At 42.6% G+C, this 20,689-nt stretch overlaps 1 protein-coding gene across 7 annotated transcripts in view; it reads right to left on the bottom strand.

Annotated features, from left to right (window-relative positions):
• Positions 1–20,689, bottom strand: part of LOC122556119 (TRAF2 and NCK-interacting protein kinase-like) — a 264,784-nt gene that overhangs the window by 80,833 nt on the left and 163,262 nt on the right. For all 7 annotated transcript variants that reach the window (XM_087993377.1, XM_087993378.1, XM_087993379.1 and 4 more), the window contains exons 5-12: positions 16,418–16,528; positions 13,297–13,387; positions 9,252–9,382; positions 6,597–6,651; positions 6,383–6,461; positions 5,320–5,495; positions 3,617–3,683; positions 2,636–2,843 (exon numbers count right to left, since the gene is read on the bottom strand). In XM_087993377.1, coding sequence (XP_087849503.1) covers positions 2,636–2,843; positions 3,617–3,683; positions 5,320–5,495; positions 6,383–6,461; positions 6,597–6,651; positions 9,252–9,382; positions 13,297–13,387; positions 16,418–16,528 — 918 coding nt within the window. The remainder of the gene's footprint in view (positions 1–2,635; positions 2,844–3,616; positions 3,684–5,319; positions 5,496–6,382; positions 6,462–6,596; positions 6,652–9,251; positions 9,383–13,296; positions 13,388–16,417; positions 16,529–20,689) is intronic.

Here is a 20,689-nt window from a genome sequence, read left to right as displayed (position 1 = left end):
GAAAAACTTCTATAAGATTAACCCTCAGATAGAAGGCAAGTTAGATGAGCTAAATGGCTGCCTTGTATTTTCTATTAACTTGGAGTTGGATGGACCTGGATCTTTTTCTTTATCCTATGTCATTGATACAAAGAGATGTAGAGAAATCTATAAGGACACAAGCTTATTCACATTGTTTATTCTTGCACATGAGCTTCCCTTACCCTGGTCCTTGCTGAGTCAGCTATTCATTCTATAGAATCAGTCATATTCGCACCAAAAGCTAGACAGGAAGGAGCCATTCTTCCCTATCCTGCCAGACTCAGAAACAATAGCAACATTCAAAACTACCAAACACACGTCAACAGAAAAGGTTATATTTCCATCAAATGCCCCCTCACACTGCTACTCAATCACATCGTTTTATAAGAAACACTGAATTGCTGACCAGTGAGAGGGGATGTCAAAGGGTAAAACGAGAAGAATAGACCAGAAATCAATAAACAGGACATACCTTGGCTAAAAAATAAACATTATTTGAAGAGAAAGAACATAAATTTAATCAACTGGTAACAGGCAGGAAGACATTCAATGATGTGGAGAAACTGGGATTGCTCTTCTTGGAGTGAAAGATTTAAGAGGAAATTTAATTGGGGTGTATAAAGCCATAAGTTGTAACGCCCATAAGTTGTAACGTAAAGAAATAAAGTGGTTTTGTTACTGAACAAAGCAGGCCAGAGAATCTGAGCCCTAATGGAAACACAAACAAAGATGTGCATTTTTATAGTGAAGCATTCCACACAACCACCAAGCATCTCAAAATACTTTACAGCCAATAAAGTACATTTCAAATGCTTCAGCATTTCAACAACCAATTTTGCACAGAGCAAGCTCCTAATAACAGCAAGCTATTAAGCCTATCAAGAGTGTTTACTATTCAAAAATGTTATGGCTAATCTGATTGTAGCTTTAACTCCACTTTCCAGCCCCATCTCCTATAGCCCTAAACTCCCTTGCTGATCAAAATCTGTCCAACTCAGACCTGTATATATTCAATGATCCAGCCTCTGCTGGTCTCTGGGAAGCAGCAGTATTATAATGGTCAGCTATTTGATTTTTGTGACGCTGATTGAGGGACCAATATTGAAGGGATAAATATTTGACAGCACACTGGAGATAACCTCCCTGCTCTTCAAAATAGCCCGAGGAGATCTTTTCCATCCACCAAAGCAGTCTGATGAGGCCTCAGTTTAACATCTCATCTGTGGTCAAACTAGACACAAGTTAATTTACCTCATGGCTGCTGGGAGATATACATGTGAGTAATTAAATAAATCTGAAGTGCATAGTTGGCATCTGTAATGGTGACCATGTAATTCCCAAGTTATCCCAAAATCTCGCCTGATTGAGTGATGACCTTTCAGGAAGGACATCTGCTATCCTTACCTGGTCTGGCTGACTTGTGACTCCAGACCCACTGCATTATTGATGACTCTTAACTGCTCTGTGAAAACGCCTTGTAGCAAGTCACTGAATGTTAACACGATACTACCAGGAGGGCAATTTGAAAATGGATAATGAATGCTGGCCAGTGATGTCCATGTCCTGTGAATTATTTTTAAAAAAATAACTGACAAAAGAATCAGAGAGCGGGAGGAGAGTTCCTTTTAAAAAATGCAGCAAGTGCATCATGTGGAACACTGTAATTGAAAGGGTACTGGAAGCAGTTTCAGAAATTTACTTCCACAAATTATTTGGATAAATCCTCAAAATGGACCGTTTTCCAGGATAATAGGGAAGGATTAGTTATCGGATTAATTGGATAGCTCTCTCAAAGAGATCTGAGGGCTGACTGCCCTCATTCCAGGCTCTCTACTTTTGTGTTTCATATGAAATTAACAGGTTAAAAAAAAAGCACGTTACCAGATGGTTTTTGAAGCTGTGGATCAATTTACAATGTCAAAATAGGGATTGATAGGTTTTGACAGCAAAGGCTATTAATGGTCACCAAATGGTCTAGCTAATGTACAGATCAGTCAGGATTCTAAGTGAATAACAATCAAGCAAAATGGTCTCTTTCAGTTTTTACGCTGCTGCTGAGAAGAAAAGGCATTCTCATTTCTAAAGCAACTTTCTGAACCTCATGCCATCCAAAAGTACTTCACTGAATGTATGAAAATTTGCAAAATGTAGTCACTGTTGCACTGTAGGAAATGAGGCTGTCAATGTGCATAACAGAAAGCTCCCTCACACAGCAATATAACGATGATTAGACAGTGAACTTGATTGAGGGATGAATATTGACTTCAGAACACGGTGTGGGGGGTGGGGGGGAGGTGGAGGCAGGAGTCTTCTTCCTCCTCTTTAAAACAGTGCTACTGAATCTTTTACATCCATTGGAAAGGGTAAATATGCTCTCTGCTTCAAAATAAAAATGTATGGATGGTTGCTCAAAAATGTGGTTGGGCTTGAAACAATAGTGATGCAACACAAGACCAAAATGTCTATGAGTAGTCATATGAGCTGCCCCACAGTGCTAGACCCATACAGGCAGCTTCCTAGAGTGTCCATCCACATCCACAGAAATGTGCAAAAAGAATTAGTGCCAGTCACAGTCAAGGCTGGCTGTTCTTCACCCTATCCCAAGCCCTATTACCTCTTCTAGTCTCCGCCGTTGCTCCTTCTGCTCCTCAATGCGTTTCTGCCGCTCAGCCAGCAGTTGGCGCTTGTGCTCCTCGTTTTCCCGCTGCTGCTGCTCCTGCAGCTGTTGCCTCTTGATGGCCTCTGACCTTTCCTTGTTGGCCAATTGCAGGCGCAGGAAGTCTCGGCGGAGGGTGGATTCTCCAGGCAGGTTCACGATGGAACTGGATGAGGTAGGTGGGGGTAGGGGGTGGGAAGTCATTAGATTGTGCATTATCAGGAGAGCTGGAGAACCTTCAACATTGCAGCTTGATTGGAGAAGAGTATTGGTGTGAGATTCAAAACTCAGAAGCTATCCCTGACCTCAATTACAACAAAGCTCAACAAATTGGCTTTGTTGCACTTCACTGTCATATTTGTGCCCAGAAAGAATTTATGAAGGTTCCTAAACTCTTCACAGCTAATAAAATATTTTCAACAGTGTGCTCAATGTTGTAATAGAGGAAATCCATTCATCAATTTATGCAGAGCAAGCTCTCAAAAGCAGTGATGAGGTAAAATGACTAGATCATCTGTTTCAGTGACATTGATTGAGGGATAAATATTGGCCCCAGGACTTTAAGAGCTCTCTTGTCCTTCTGCAAAATAATGGCCACATGTTGCTTTATGTATACTCAACAAAGCAGACAGATTCTCAGTTACCGAATACATCTAAAACACCTCGGACAGTGGAACATTCCCTCACGACCACAATGGGACTATCAGCTCAGGATAAAGTCTCAAGTCTCTTGAATGGAAATAAAACCCAACTTTGGACTCAGACAACAGCATTTCCCACTAATACATGGAGATACCAAGGACAACTGAAATCCCAACGGTCTTCATTTCAATTAACAACACTGAAGTCAACAAATTGGAGGGAAGAAAGAATCCCACACTCCCCTCCCCACCTCCCCTCTCCCCCCCCAAGTCCTCCATTTGATTCAAGCTCAGTTACCTTGGTTCTCCGAATTCATGATCTTCCTCCTCTTCCTCGCTCCCACTGTATTCGTATTCTGTCTCATCTGTAGTAATCACAGAAAAGTCATGTGTCATATTAGGTTACAACACTGTATATTTCTGTGACAGTTTTAATGTAGAAAAGTTTCCAAGATGCTTCACACAACATTATTAAGGTCAGAGACTGAGCGAACAGAAGAAGAAATAAAGAACAGTGACCAAACAAATTAATTGAGAGAGAGAGAGATGTTTCAAGGAACTCCCTTAAAGGAGAGGGATTTAGAGAGGTGAGATGGTTTAGGGAGAGTATTTCACATTATGCAGCTGAAGATGTGACCATCAATGGTCAAGTCATGAAAATCAGAGGCTTGGTGGTGCTGGTTTAGAGGGCCAAATGGCCTACTCCTGCAACCTGTTGTCTATTGTCTATCAGAATTAGAAGCAGTCATATAATTTGGGGCAAACTGGAGGTAGAGGCTGGAGGATATTACAGAGATCATGAGAATTGTGGGGGCTGATGGTGGTGACAGATATAGGGGGTTTATTGGGCCTGCAGGAGGTTACAGTGATATAGTAATGTAAATAATTACAGGACAATAAGATCTCATCAATAATCCAACCAGGCATGCACCCCTGATAAAGGGTATTAAGTGGATTGAGAGCAAGGGGCAATGTAAAGACTTCTGGGTAAATCTGTGGTTACATTCTTGAATATTTGGCGACACTATGAAGATTTGAGGCACCAAGGGGAAAGAAAGAAGAAAAGAGCTGTCTGTGTAATGGAAGCACATTACCCCATTCATCTAGAGTCAAAGAGACATGGAGATGTACAGCACAGAAACAGACCCTTCGGTCCAACTCATCCATGTTGACCAGATATCCTAAACTAATCTAATCCCATTTGCCAGCACTTGGCCTATATCCCTCTAAACCCTTCCTATTCATAAATCCATTCAGATTTTTAAATGTTGTAATCATACCAGCCACCACTGCTTCCTCTGGCAGCACATCACATGTAGCACCCTCTGCGTGAAAAAGTTGCTCCTTAGGTCCCTTTTAAATTTTTCATTTCTCATTCTAAACCTATGCCCTCTCGTTCTGGACTCCTCCAATGCAGGGAAACGACCTTGTCTATTTATCCTATCCATGCCCCTCATGATTTTATAAACCTCTATCAGGTCAGCCCTCAGCCTCCAACATTCCAGGGAAAACAGCCCCAAACTATTCATTCTCTCCCTATAGCTCAAACCCTCCAACCCTGGCAACATCCTTGGAAATCTCTTCAGAACCCTTTCAGGTTTCACAACATCTTTCCGATAGGAGAGAGACCAGAATTGCACACAATATGCCACGCGCAACATGCATTTTTGGTATGTTATTGTATGTTATTTTATGGTTTAAACTCTGATTAAACTCAACATATCCACTGTACGAGGAGCAGTTAGTTCTGATTGATTAGATAATTGATACTATCAACAAAGTGGAAAAAAAAACAAAGACTTATCAAGACCAGGAACCAGCGAGCAATGTGGGCACTGGCAAATTACATCTAAATTTTTAGTTGGGTTCAAGATGGATGGAGGTGGGAGCACGTATCTCAGTTCAGTTCAGACAGCATTGGAATAGTCAATAGCTGAGGTTCATAGAGGAAGAAAGCAGACAACAGTTCTCCCATATTCACTGTTGAAAACTAGTACTCACCTTTCTCGCCTCTCTTCTTCTTGGTCCGGTCAATGTGGTCCTTGAGTTGGATCCGGACTTGCCTCTCATTGAGTTGGTCCCTGATGAAGGGATGTTTCAGCAGCTGATCTGTCGCTGGCCTCTGCCCATGATTCTTCACCAAGCACCCCTCAATAAAAGACACAAACTTCTTTGACCTGGGGAAGAGTGAAGGAGAAAATCAAGAAGGAAAGTGCATGGGGTGGCTGACAGATGCCAATCACCATGCCACACATCCACACCTCTGAATGCCCTGGATTGAAGTAAATGGAACCCACCTCCCCACCCATTAAAAAGTTGCCATGGTTTCTCAGTCACGAAACCAGCCTCCATTCTGTCTGTCAAGGGGACAGGTAACCAGACCATGGCAAGATGAGGCCCTTAAGTGGCGAGTCAGAAATGTCATTCAAAGACCTTCTTACTCAGTGCATAATTACAGAGGTGACTAATTTGGATTCTGCCTCCAAAAGCCTGATGTAACAACATTTATGTTATTCCACATAAGAAACTGGATAACATAGGGTTGAAAATCCAACCGCTGACTATTGTACATAAGGACTGAATTCACAGGCACATCCGCGACCAGGCTAGTATTAGACTATTCGATTATCAAAGAGGAGCATACTTCAAATGATCATAAGATGATGTATGAGACCTATATATCCTCAGGTCACAAGATATGTGTGGTGAGCAGATTGCTTAAAGGTACAGTGATCTATTGGGTTTATTTAAGGTATATTGGCATGGGGACACAGTGATTAGCACTGCTACATCACAGCACCAGCGATGCGGGTTCAATTCCAGCCTTGGTCAACTATATATATGGAGTTTGCATGCTCTCCCTGTGTCTGTGTAGGTTTCCCCTCACAGTCCAAAAATGTGTAGGTTAGCTGGACTGGCCATACTAAATTGCTCGTAGTGTTCGTTGATGTGCAGGATAGGAGCATTAGCCACCAGTGGGGATTGTTATCCTTTTCTCTGATAGAATAACCAAAATGGAGACAGTACTATACAGTCACTTGGCATCTGACCTTGCAATACTCACCACTTTTTGGACTTCAATCGAGGTGGTGGGTTCCTCGGGATGAGAAACAAGGCCCTCATTGGGTGCATGTCACACAGGGCTACAGGAAAAAAGCAGAGCAAACGTGATTGAGAGAGAAGAGAAGTTGCTACAACCACAGCAGATACAGGCAAAAGCCGAACAAAAAAAGTAAAAGGCAAAGAATTCAACAGAAAGGGCGAAAACTAAAACTTACGTGGAGCTCCTTCGGCCATTTCCATAGCAGTGATTCCCAAAGACCACAAATCACTCTGTTAACAAAAGTAGAGGGATTATTAGAAAACCAAATCAAAATTAAAGAAAAATGTAGAGACAATAGAGTAGTGGTGATGGGAGATTTTAATTTTCCTAACAATGACTGGGATACACTTAGCGTCAGAGGTCTGGATGGGATAGAATTTGTAAGAAGCGTCCGGGAGAGTTTTCTAGAGCAGTATGTCAATAGTCTGATGAGGGAAGGGGCCATATTGGACATGGTACTGGGGAACGAGCCAGGACAGGTGGTAGAAGTTGCGGTGGGGGATTTCTTTGGGAACAGTGACCACAATTCTGTAAGTTTTAGAATACTCATAGATAAAGATGAGCATGGTCCTAAGGGAAGAGTACTAAACTGGGCCAAGGCCAATTATATCAAAATTAGGCAGGAGCTCGGAAATGTGGATTGGACACAACTATTTGAAGGGAAGTCCACATTTAATATGTGGGAGGCTTTCAAAAATAGGTTAAAGGTAGTGCAGGATAGGCATGTCCCATTGAAGGCAAAGGATAGGAAGGGCAAGATTCATGAACCGTGGATGACAGGAGAAATTGTACGACTAGTCAAGAGGAAAAGGGAAGCGTACATAAAGTCTAGCAGCTAAGAACAGAACAGGCCCTGGAGGAATATTGGAAGGGTAGGACAAGTCTTAAACTAGGAATCAAGCGGGCTAAAAGAGGTCATGAAATAGCTTTAGCAAGCAGAATTAAGGAGAATCCCAAAGCATTTTACTCTTATATAAGAAGCAAGTGGGTAACGAGAGAAAGGATTAGTCCACTAAAGGATAACTAAGGAAGGCTGTGTGTTGAACCTGAGAGAATGGGTGAGATTCTGAATGATTACTTTGCATTAGTGTTCACTGAGGAGAGGAACATGAATCTTGAGATTAGAGATAGAAGTTTGATTAGTCTGGATCACATTGGCATCAGTAGGGAAGATGTGTTGGTAGGCTAGAGGTTATTAAGGTGGACAAATCCCCAGGACCGGATGGGATTTATCACAGGTTGCTGAGGGAGGCGAGAGAGGAAATAGCTGGGACCCTGACAGATATCTTTGTGGCATCCATAAATACAGGTGAGGTGCTGGAGGACTGGAAGGTTGCTCATGTTGTCCCCCTGTACAAGAAGGGTAGTAGGGATATTCTGGGTAACTACAGACCAGTGAGCCTGATATCGGTGGTGGGAAAGTTGCTGGAGAGGGTACTGAGGGATAGTATCTATTTATATTTAGAAATGAATGGGTTTATCAGTGATAGGCAACTTAATAGAGTTCTTCGAGGAAGTGACCAAGTTGATAGATGAAGGAAGGGCTGTTGATGTCATATACATGGACTTTAGTAAGGCGTTTGATAAGGTTCCCCATGGTAAACTAATGGAGAAAGTGAAGTCAGATGGTGTGTAGGGTGTTCTCGCTAGGTGGATAAAGAACTGGTTGAGCAATAGGAGACAGAGAGGAGTAGTTGAAGGGAGTTTCTCGAAATGGAGAAAGGTGACTAGTGGTGTTCCACAGGGATCAGTGCTGGGTTTGATTCCCAGTCAGTAGGATTTGATCAGTATGTTAGGTTTATTTTCATTAGAAAAAAGGAGATTGAGGGGGGACCTGATTGAGGTTTACAAAATCATGAAGAGTATAGACAGGGTGGATAGAGACCAGCTTTTTCCCAGGGTGAAGGATTCCATAATGAGAGGTCACGCTTTCAAGGTGAGAGGTGGAAAGATTAACGGGAATACACGTGGCAGGTACTTCACACAGAGGGTGGTGGGTGTCCAGAATGCGTTGCCATCAGAGGTGGTAGAGGCAGGCACGGTGGATTGATTTAAGATGCGTCTGGACAGATGCATGATTAGGTGGGGAGCAGAGGGATATAGATGCTTAGGAATTGACCGACAGGTTTAGACAGTACATTTGGATCGGCTCAGGCTTGGAGGGCCGAAGGGCCTGTTTCTGGGCTGTAAATTTTCTTTGTTCTCTTGAAAAGCAGAAATTGCTGGAAAATCTCAGCAAGACCGGTAGCATTAGTAGAGAAAAATCAGAGTTACCATTTCAGATCCAGTGACCCTTCTTGAGAATACTGTATCAGAAAACCGAAGAGGTTTAAACCAAAAAAAAAACCCTGGCAGGGATCATGCCATCTCTGGCAGATGGAGGAGGGGGAAAGGGACAGCAAGGGTCACTCACTTTATCAGCTCTCTGCCCAGAGTCATCAATATATTCTCCAACACGAACAGGTGAAGGGACAGGCTTTGAATCCACCTCGGTCAGACTGGGGATCAAACCCCATGCTATTGGCAATGAGCTGAACCAGACTAACCACTGAGCCAATGAACCGAAACCGACCAGTTACACCAGGAGTCCAAGATGCTGTGGCAGTAGACACTTTTACCTGCACGTTGTAGCCTAGAGTTATGAACAGTCATTAAAAGCTCCAATGTCTTCCCAAGAGTCTCTCCCACTCTCGCTGCCTGCCATTGGCACTGCCTTCTCAATGATCCCCAGAATGAGCATTTAAAATAACAAAGGTGACCAATCACATTGTGGTGTGAGAAAATACATTGCAGCTGGCTGCAACCTTTAAATAAATAATTCAATGTTCACCTTGAAATCGTAAGTGGCATCTGGATTCTCATCACAAGCTATCACTTCGGGTGCCATCCAGTAGGGTGTGCCAATGAATGTGTTCCTCCTCCCTACTGTCCGGTCAAGCTGCGCGCTCACTCCAAAGTCAACTACATCAAATCAAAACATATAGAGCATTAATGAATGTCCTTGACTAATCAGACTGTGCTAGGCACTGCCAAGGTACTGCCAAGGGAAAGGATGCTTTGTGCCTCATTTCCTCCTTCCTGGGTTTACCAACTCTCCAGCAATGCTCTGGGGTATCCAAGACGGTTAAAGATTAGGGTACACCTTCAAAATAAAAAAGGGGTGAATACTTCCTGGAATTATTGTTGCAGGCTTCCCAACAGTCAGAGGGAGATAGAGGAGCAGATATGAAGGCAACTCACAGGAAGTTCATAGACAAACAGGTTTATAGTTGCAGGGGATTTCAACATTACTAACATTAACTGGGATTGCCTTAGCGTGAGAGAATAAGACAGGGTGGAATTTTAAAAGTGCATTTAGGAGAACCTTTTTGTGCCAGAACGTAGATACTGGAGCTAAGGTGGTGCTGGACCTAATCCAATGGAATATATTCAGTAGAGTGATTGAAACTTCAGTGGAGAAGCATTATGGGAATAGTGACCATAAATCTGCAAGTTTCAAAGTCATTATGGACAGGAATATAGGCATTACAGAAGTTAAGTATCTAAATTGGGGGAATGCCAATTTCAACATTAATAAACATGATCTGGCAAACATGGACTGAGAGCAACTAATTGCGGTTATGTCTATATTTGGAAAGTGGGAGCCCTTTAAAAATAGTGTAGTGAGAATTCAGGGCCAGCATGTTCCTCTAAAGATGAACAGCAAGGAAAGCAAGTCCAGGGAAGTCTGGATGTCAAGGGATATTGAGAGGTTGAAAAAGAGGGAAGCATACATCAGGTACAGTTCATTAGAAACAGGACAGCCCTTTAAAGGAATAGAGAGAGTGTAGACAGCAAAGAACGGCCATGAAATATCTTTGGCAGATAGGAGTAAGGAAAACCCAAAGCATCTTGTAAGTATATTAAGAATAAGAGGATTACTAGAGAAAGAGTAGGGCCTATTAGAGACCAAAAGGATTATCTGTGCATGGAGCCAGGTGAGGTCTTAAATAAATCTTTCTCAGCTGTATTCACAAAGGAGTAAAACATTATAGCATGGGTTTCAGTTGGAATAGTGAGGTTCTAGAACATGTTATGATTAAAAAGGAGGAGATATTAGATTTTTTTTTAAATTCACCAGTGGAATGGGAGCATTGCTCACTGAGCTAGCATTTACTACTTATCCCTAGTTGCCCTTAGGAAGGTGGTGGTGAGTTGCCTTCTTGAAACTCTGCAGTCCATGTACTGTCAGTAGATCCACAATGTCCTTAAGGAGGGACTTCCAGGATTTTGACCTAGCAACATTGAAGAAACAGTAATATAGTTCCAAGTCAGAATGGTGGGTGACTTGGAGGTGAATTTGCAGGCTGTAATGTTCCCAAATATCTGCTGCCCTTGTCCTTCTGGATGGAAGTGGTCATTGGTTTGGAAGCTGCCAAGGGTCTATGGTGAATTTCTGCAGAGTATCTTCTAAATAGTGCAAACTACTGCCACTGAGCTCCTACGGTGGAGGGAGTGGATACTTGTGGATGTGGTGCCTATCAAGTGGGTTGCTTTGTTCTTGATGGTATCAGGTTTCTTGAATGTCAATGAAGCTTGACACCATCCAGGCAATTGGGGATTATTCCATTACACACCTTACTTGTAGATGGTGGACAGGCTTTGGGGATTTAGGAGATGACTTACTCAAGTCAAGATTTCTTGTCTGAACTGTTCTTGTAGCCTGTTGTTTATATAGCTATACCAGTTCTGTCTTGACCATGGTAACTCCAGGATGTTGATAGTGGGGGATTCAGATATGAAAATACCATTGGATGTCAATGAGACAGTTAGATTTCCATCTCTTGGAGATTGCCATTGCCTGGCAGCCGTGTGGTGTGAATGTTACTTACCACTTGTCAGAACAGTCTAGTTCTTGCTGCATTTGTACATGGACATCTTCGGTAACTGAAGAGTCATCAGTGAGCTTCCCCATTTCTGACCTTATGATGGAGGTAAGATCATTGATGAAGCTGCTGAAGATGCTTGGGCCTAGGAAAATACCCTGAGGAACTCCTGCAGAGATGTCCTGGAGCTGAGATGACTGACCTCAGACAACTACAAAATTCTTTGTACGTGTCAAGTATAATTCCGATCAGTGAACAGTTTTCCCTCTGATACTCATTGATTTCAGTTTTGTTAGGGATCCTTAATGCCACAATGATAAAAAGCAACCTTGATGTCAAGGACTCTCATTCTCAGCTCGCCTCTGGAATTCAGCTCTTTTGTCCATGTTCTAACCAAGGCTGTAATGAGGTCTAGAGCTGAATGGCCCTGGCAGAACCCAAACTGGGCATCAGGGAGCAGGTCACTGTTGAGAAAGTGCTGCTTGATGATACCTTCCATCACTTTACTGATAATCGAGGTGGGGTAATTGGCTGGATTGGATTTGTCCTGCTTTTTGTGTTCAGGATGGACCTGGGCAATTTCCACATTGTTGGGAAGATTTCAGTGTTGTAGCTGTACTGGAACAGGTTGGCTTAGTGTGTGGCAAGTTCTGGAGCAGAAGTCTTCAGCATTAAGAAATATATACAGATACTGAATACTGCAAAGGTTGTGGTCCCTGACATTCTACTGGCAATAGTATTGAAAACTTGAAAACTGCTCCTCCTGTGAATTGTTTGATTGTCCACCCATATTCACAACTGGATGTGGCAGGACTGCAGAGCTTAGAACTGATCGATCGGTTGGGAAATTGCCAGAGTTTGGAAAGAAAAGAAAGTCTGTTTGATGGACATGATTCACCCAATTGGTAAGGGAGAGGCTGTTTGTTTTCCGTTTGGCCATGAGTGACCCAAGCAGAAATGCACCGAGTGACCACTAGAGGGAGCATGCGCAAGGCAGCACCATGAGAGGAAAGACCTCAGATGACGAAGCCTCCAGGATTACATCCCATGAGAACTGGCAACCTCGTTCACTTTTTCTGGCTATATTGTATAAAATTCTAACAGGGATAGAGAAGCGAGATGCAATGAAGATCTTTCCCCTGGTTGGGGTGTGGAGAACTAAGGTTCAATGTATCAGGATTAGGGATAGACTATTTAAGACTGAGCTGAGGAACTATTTCTTCATTCAGAGGCTGGTGAACCTGCGACATTCCCTCCTGTGGAAAGCTATGGAGTCCAGATCACTGAGTATATGCATGATAGAGACTGATTTTTGTTTTCAATGTTAAAGGCACCAGGCGCATGGAGAGAAAGTGGCAATATGGTATTGACATCAAGGATCAGTCATGATAATACTGAATAGCAAGGTAGACAAGAGAGGTCAAATAGCCTTCTCCTGCACCTAGTCTCGATGTTTACGCCTCAAAAAATTGAATAATACAACAGTTACGTGGTTCAGAGATGTCAGACAAAGAGAAAAACATGGGCAGGATTGACCAGGATAACTCCACACAGAGCTAGAGGGAGCTTCCCCTCATTGACTCGGTGATCAATCCAGGCCCCTGTGTGGTACTGGGAGGCATAGATTGGTCTGTCCAGATACCACAACAACGTCTGGGGATTCTGAGCCACAAAGAGGACCAATAGTTGCAAGGTGAAGAATTGAACAATAGATTTTTATTGGATAATGGCAGAGGATACGGAAACAACATGAGCACTGCAACGAGGTAGGTATGATCTGACTGAAAATCAGGGAAGAGGCTTAAATTGACTGAATGTCCAGATATTATTTGTTGGTTATTACACACTGCGAAAGAAGATAAGAATAGATTTGGTTCCAATGGTCAACAGCCAGGTGCAGTCAGAAAGAATGGAAGGATGGGCACCATGTCCAGAAAACCAGTTCCTGGTAACAGGACCAAGCACCTTGGGAGACCAGAGAGAAGTTGAAATAATCAAACTTGCACTCACCCAACTTGACTTCAGCATTCTCTGTCAACAAGACATTCTGACCCTTGATATCACGGTGAATGACCTTGTGTTGATGAAGATGAGTCAGGCCCTAGAATCATAAGATAAAGCAGTCACCAGGTATTCAGCAGTAAATTCAAACTTAGAACTGAGCCAACAGGTGAGAAGTTAGCTGAAGCAACAAATCTCAAATGCAAAGCTACTGTCAGGAAGGGCAAGCATGTCATGGGGAGGGACTAGGAAAAGATCAATTGGCTCTCTAATGTCCTTTCGGGAAGGAAATCTACCATCTTTACCAGGTCTGGCCTATAGGCGACCTCACACCCCTAACAACAGGGTCGGCTCCTAACTTTCATCTGAAGTCATTCATTTATACCAAATCACACAGTCAATGGGGATTCTGAAAGGCAGCTCCCCATCATCTTCTGAATGGCAACTAGAGAGGAGCAATAAAGGCATATCTGGCTAACAATGCTCACACTCTGTGAATGAAGAGGTTGTTACAGTGGCCCAAATGCTGAGGGGTTAAATGAAACAAAATGAGAAATTGCTGAGAAAACTCAGTAGGTCTGGCAGCATCTGTGTTAGAATGGAAGAAGACGGAAATGTTAATCTCCTGTCTCTCCACAGATGTTACCAGACCTGCTGAGTTTTCCCAGTAATTTCTGTTCTTGTTTCTGATTTCTAACACCTACAGATTTTTTTGTTGTTCACGGAACAATGGATTCCATCTATATTTGCCTCTGTGGCTGATGGACGTCAAAATTGGAAATGGTCTGGACACAATAGACGAGGTGAAACCATTCCCATTGACTGTGGGTCAAGAACGAGTTCTAAAGTATTCTGAAAAAGAAGCAACTGTGAGATGAGAAAAGAAAAATTCACACAGCAAGTAGTCAGGGTCTTGAATGCACTGCCTACGGTGGGAGCATGTTCAAATGAGGTATTCAAGTGGGAATTAGATTGTTATTTAAATAGAAATAACATGCAGGGTTATGGAAAAAAGCAAAACTTGTCACTAAGCTAAAATGCTCAGAGAGCTGGTTTGGACATAGAATCATGAAGTCATAGAGATGTATAGCACAGAAACAGAGCCTTCGGTCCAACTCATCCATGCCGACCAGATATCCTAAACTAATCTAGTTCGATTTGCCAGCACTTGGCCCATATCCTTCTAAACCCTCCCTATTCATGTACCCATCCAGATGCCTTTTAAATGCTGCGATTGTACCAGCCTCCACCACTCCTTCTGGCAGCTCATTCCATACACGCACCACCCTGTGTGTGAAAACGTTGCTCTTTTGGTCCCTTTTAAATCTTCCCCCTGTCACTCTAAACCTATGCCCTCTAGTTCTGGACTCCCCCACCCCAGGAAAAAGACCTTGTTTATTTACCCTATCCATGCCCCTCATGATGTTATAAACCTCTATTAGTTCAGCCCTCAACCTCCAATGCTCCAGGAAAAACAGCCCCAGCATGACGACCGAATGGTCTCCTTCTGCACTGTAACAATTCTGCGAATCAGAGGTCACTGATTTAAATGCCTAAAAGAAGCGGCAGTGGCATGAGGGAAAGCTTTTTCTTTCTGTTATACAGCAAGTTGTTAGGGCCTGCAGTGTACCGCCTGAGTGTGATGGAGACTGCTTCAATAAAGGCTTTCAAAAATCAACCAGCTAATTATATGAAGCTGAAAACAAACACAGGCCTATGGGGAAAGGAGGGGAGAGCAGGGTGAGGTCAGAAGCTCTTAGCAGAGAGCAAACACAAATGTGATGGGTAGAATGGCCTCTTCGTGTGGTATGATGATTCTATAGAATTTTTGACTTGGTCAGCATCCCATGGTGCTTCAGTGCAATATAAATTGGGCAAAATTTGAGACAACGGGCATACTAGATCAGAAAAACAACATCTTGGTCAGAAGTCAATTTTAAGTGACATGAAAGAAGAAGCTGTAGAGAAGTATAGAGGAAACTAAATACATGAATTATGAGAATTAGACCAGCAGTGACGTGAAAGGGGTTGTGGGGTGGGAGGAGATCATAGATATAGGGAGGTTGCAAGGGATTCAAAAACAAGAGGAAGAATTTTAAATAGCGCTGGTCCTGACCTCACTGCCTCTTGCAATTTTGTAGAATCTGACAATGGGACAGCACAGAAGGAGACATCATTGAGAAATTCAATTAGTCCCACTCCCCCCCTTCATTCTTTCTTCACACCCTTCAAGTATTTAACCAAATTCCTTTTCAAAGGATTGAATCTATATCCACTATCCCGTCAGGCATTGCATCCAAAAATCTTACCAGTTGTTGCTGAACAATCGTTTTCCCCTCATGGCCACAACTGTTCCTATTGACAATCTGAAATCTGTGCTGTCAAGTTACTGGACAATGATAAGGCATTCTGGCTTACCCAAAGACATTAAACACAGTGTTCAATCATTCCAAACACAGATATTTCTAATAGTGAGCAATCAAACAATATTTTCTTTTAAATGTTCATTCATGTGATGTTCATTCATGTCACTGTCTCAGCCAGTATTTATTACCCATCCCTAATTGCTCAAAGGACCGAGTCAGTCACACTGCTGAGGGTCTGGACCATATAGGCCAGACCAAGTTAAAAGAGCAGACTTTTTTTCCTTAAAGGGAGACAGAAGGGATTTTTGAATGTTATAACACATCAGTGTTTACATGGTCACCAACTTGTTTATAATTCTAGATTTTTAGTCCACCATATTGAGTTTCAAACTCATGTCCCCAGAACATTGATCTGTGGTTCTGGATTAATCCATTACAACAGGACCACTGTCTCACCTCAAATACAATGAATATTAATCAGTGGCACCAATATAGGATGGAAATGGTTTTCTTGTGGAAATGGAGAAGAAACACAACAAATGGGTGGCATTTCTTAGAAGTAGCAATAAATAGCTGTGAGACGAAGGCAGGAATTATGAAATGGCTCAGATCTTATAATTCCTCAATTCCCTTTTCCTATACCAACCCATTTTTATAAAATTTCTCACAAGGAAGAATCAGATCAGCACAATATGATTTCCATTCCCATTGACCAGGGCTGCATTAAAGCATCCATTTCAGATGTGTAAAAGAAATGTCTGTACCCGCAAGATCTCCCTGCAGATGTAGGCGATCCACTCTTCCTTCAGTGTGTTCCCTTTTGTGTTCTTGATCAAATCAGTGACAGATCCAGCTCCGCAGAATTCCATCACCAACTGTCGAGAGACAACAGCAATATTGTAGGAAGCAAATGGCTCAGTAACAGACAATCCTTCGATTTTACATAAGGTGACACTCTTCATACACTCACTTCACAGCAAATTAGGCAACAACCAGTCTGCATCGTACAATTAGATTCATAGAGACACAGAGGCCATTTGGTCAATCATAACTGTGCAGGCTCTTTCAAAGAGGTGTACAATCAATTAAAACGCTCTGCTCTTTCTTTATAATCTTGACATTTTTACTTGTCAAATAGTGATCCAATTCCACTGGAAAGTTACAAACGAATCTGTTTCAGGCAATACATTTCAGATCACAAGAACCCATTGTGTAAAACAAAAATCTCTATATCTCCCCTAAATCCTTTACCATGTATCTCAAGTCCGACTACTGATTCTCCTGTCACAAGGACCAGTTCCTCCTTTTATACTTCATTAAAACCCTTTGCCATTGCCAGACCATCTCCAATCACAACCTCAATGTTCTTCAACCTGAAGTGATTCATGTAAGTTATAATGCACAAAGGCTTTCACAGTTGGCGCAGGTGTTGGCAGGGATGGTGCCATTTACATGTGGCATTACCCAATTGGCAATGAGCCCAAGCTTCCTGCGCCTACCATCTGGAAACTTGCAGCTGATTTATTTTCATTCCAGCAACATCTAACAAAGTAAAAGGTTAGTACGTCAATGCTGGGAGAAATCGGCTAGGGGCTGAAAGGGCTGAAGGAATGATGAGGGGAAAGGGAAGTGTGTGGGAGAGACAAAGACAGAGAGAAAAGGAGAAAGAGAGAGAGAGAGACAAAGAGAGAGAGACATCTAAATGGGTGGGGAGGACCAGAGAAAGAGAGAAGAGGGAGATAGAGAGAGACAGGATAAGAAAGAGAAGGGAGAGAGAGAGAGGAGAGGAGAAGGAAGAGAGAGAGAAAGAGAGAGAGAGAGAGAGAGAAACATCTGAGTGAGTGGGGAGGACCAGAGAAAGAGAGAAGAGGGAAGACAGAAAGAGAAAAGAGAGAGCAAAGAGAGGATAAAGAGACTGTGGAGAGGGAAGAGAGAGAGAAAATAAAAGAGAAAACAGAGAGGAATGAGAAGAGATTTCCTAGATAAATTGGGAAGCCTTTTAGAGATTCAGAGTTAATTTATGTTGGTTCTCACCTCCCCACCCAAACACCCTATTTTCCTACTGAAATATGCAGTGTATTGGCCTGAACATTATCCCAATTTAGATGGTAAAAGCCCTCTCCTCTTTGGGGATCCTATCAACTCGTCTGATGGTCCTCCCATCACTTCCAAAACCAGAGTCTAATGATCCCTGGAACTGGGTTTGACACTGCCAGTCATCTCTTCAATGGGAAACAACTGTGCATTAACAAAACCTTTGGAGACAAGCGGACCACATTGAAGACCATCACCGTCGGGACTGTGGTGAAGACAGTGGACACATCGCTCGCTCTCACCAGCCAAATGTTAACTTCTATGACAACAGTGCCTGTTTAATGTTGAGAGCCACACTGCTGGATTTCTGTTCTTGTTTGTTGTTGCAACACTGCCCTCTGCCACATTTTGTTGAGCCTTGAATTTGAAAACATCTCTCACTCACATAGTTAATACCCTCCCACACAAGTATTTCACCCCCTCTTTCTCCTGACCTCGTCCCCCTCAAGGCCTGGCACAGTCATCAAGTTTTCTGGTTAATTAATCCTCTCAGATAGTTGAGGATCTCATGTTTCGACACACAGCTTAATTACTCCTCAACTCATTGAATCATAGGATCCCCACAGTGCAGAAAGAGGTCATTCAGCCCATCAAGTCTGCACCAACCCACGAAAGAGTATCCCACCCAGACTCCCTACCTTATTCACGTATCCTGCATTTAGCATGGCCAATCCATCTAACCTCCACATCTTTGGACTGTGGGAGGAAATTAGAGCACCCTTTCTGATTATTCTGGTTTCCCAATGATGGAAATGAAAGGCTCAGTATTTCAGCACAAGTTAAATGTTTAAGCATTACAAAATTCTTTGTGTTATCTCTCTCTTTCTCTCTTCCTTTAAGATGTTCCTTAAAACCTATTTCTTTCACTAAGCTTTTGGTTGTCTGTCTTATTATCTCTTTATGTAGCTCATTGTCAATTGCTGTCTGATTCATGCTCTTGAGAAACTCTCTGAACTTGACTGTTTTAATAGTCTCCTTGATGATCTCCTATCTTCAATCACTCTGACAACCTGTAATTATTTCAAACCTCTGCTGCCATTATCAAAACCCACTCCTCTCAGAAGAGATGCTTGCAGCTGACATTCAGTTCAGTTAGGGTTTTCTTTGGGTAGACTTGCAGTCAACAATCCTTGTAACACTAGTCTATGGGGCTTATTCCCATTATGTGATGAAGAATTAACCACAAATAAGTCTTCAGCAGAAGACGCATGTACTCAAATAACAAATAGCTCATTACATACTAACTAATACAGCTTAAGATGATGAGCTACATTAATGCCTGGTAAGAGACACTGTTATCTCCTCAGATTTATAGTAACTAGCTCGACTGAACATGGTTGTAAACTGTGGAATGTAGAACTAACAACTTAGAACCTTCTCACTCAGAAACAATATTTTATATGTTAGAGGGAAAAGCTATACTAAAGTTTCCAGTTAATCCCTTCCGACCAACTGTCTTATATAATTACTTTTGAAGTCCTGTTCGCCTACCGTCCCTGTACTTGTTGACCTAAGCTGACCCCTCCAACTCGTAATGCCTTAATTTTGGAAAGTTCTCATATTTATTTTATCTCCTCTTTTAGGAAGCTGTTTGAAGCCCCTTGATTTGACCAAACCTTTATGCACATGCCCCAATATCTCCCTAAGTTGCTCCCTGTCACATATTGTTTGATAATACTTCTAAGAAGTGTCTTGGGTTATGTTCCTACATTGAGGGCACTATATAAATGCTAATTGCTGCTGCAGAGTCTTCACAAAATGCATATTTAAAAACATTCTAACATTGAAGCAACTCCTCAAGTACAAGACACGTACACTATTCTCAATGTAATCGTCATAAGATCTGAAAACTAAAAGGATGAGCAACAGTCTCGGAAGAATCATAGAATCCCTACAGTGTGGAAATAGGCCCTTCGGCCCAACAAGTCCACACTGACCCATACCCCTCCCCTTTATTTACCTCTGACTAATACACCTAACCTACACATCCCTGGACACTGTGGGCAATTTAGCACAGCCAATTCACCTAACCTGCGCAACTTTGGACTCTGGGAGGAAACTGGAGCACGGGGACACAGACACAGGGAGAATGTGCAAGCTCCAAACAGACAGTCACCCGAGACTGGAATCGAACTGGGGTCTCTCCTGCTGTGATGCAGTAATGCTAACCACTGAACCACTGTGCTGCCCCAAGCCAGCAGCCACCAGTGTTGGTGTAGTAGTAATATTATTGGACTAGTAATTCAGAGGCCCAGTTAATGCTTTGGGAGTTCCAATCCCACCAAGAAAGCTGATGGAATTTTAATTCAGTTCAAACACCTGAGGTTGATCTTATTATTAGTCGTGGAGATCACAAAACTATAATTAATTGTCATAAGGGTTCATCTGGTTCAGTAGGGTCCTTTAGGGAAGGATATCAGCTGTCCTTTCCCAGTCTGGTCTACACATGATTCCAGATGCACAGCAATTTGGTTGATTCTCAACTGCCCTCTGAAAAGACGTAGCAAGCCATTCAGTTCAAGGGCAGTTAGGAAAGAGCAACAAATGCAGTCTTGCCAGCAATGCCCACACAGCGTCATAGAGATGTAGAGCATCTTCAGTCCAACCCATCCATTCCAACCAGATATCCCAACCCAATCTAGTCCCACCTGCCAGCACCCGGCCCATATCCCACCAAAACCCTCCATTCATATACCCATCCAGATGCCTTTTAAATGTTGCAGTTGTACCAGCCTCCACCATTTCCTCTGGCAGTCCATTCCACACACGTACCACCCTCTGCTTGAAAACGTTGCCCCTTAGGTCTCTTTTATATCTTTCCCCTCTTACCCTAAACCTGTGCCCTCTAGTTCTGGAGTCACCCACCCCAGGGAAAAGATCTTGTCTATTTACCTTACCCTTGCCACTTATGATTTTATAAACCTCTATAAGGTCACCCCTCA

Source organism: Chiloscyllium plagiosum, unplaced genomic scaffold (genome assembly GCF_037043375.1).
Source record: "Chiloscyllium plagiosum isolate Xiang-an unplaced genomic scaffold, Cpla_swu_hap1 HiC_scaffold_13, whole genome shotgun sequence".
Taxonomy (NCBI): domain Eukaryota; kingdom Metazoa; phylum Chordata; class Chondrichthyes; order Orectolobiformes; family Hemiscylliidae; genus Chiloscyllium; species Chiloscyllium plagiosum.
This window is presented reverse-complemented; position numbering and strand designations above follow the sequence as displayed.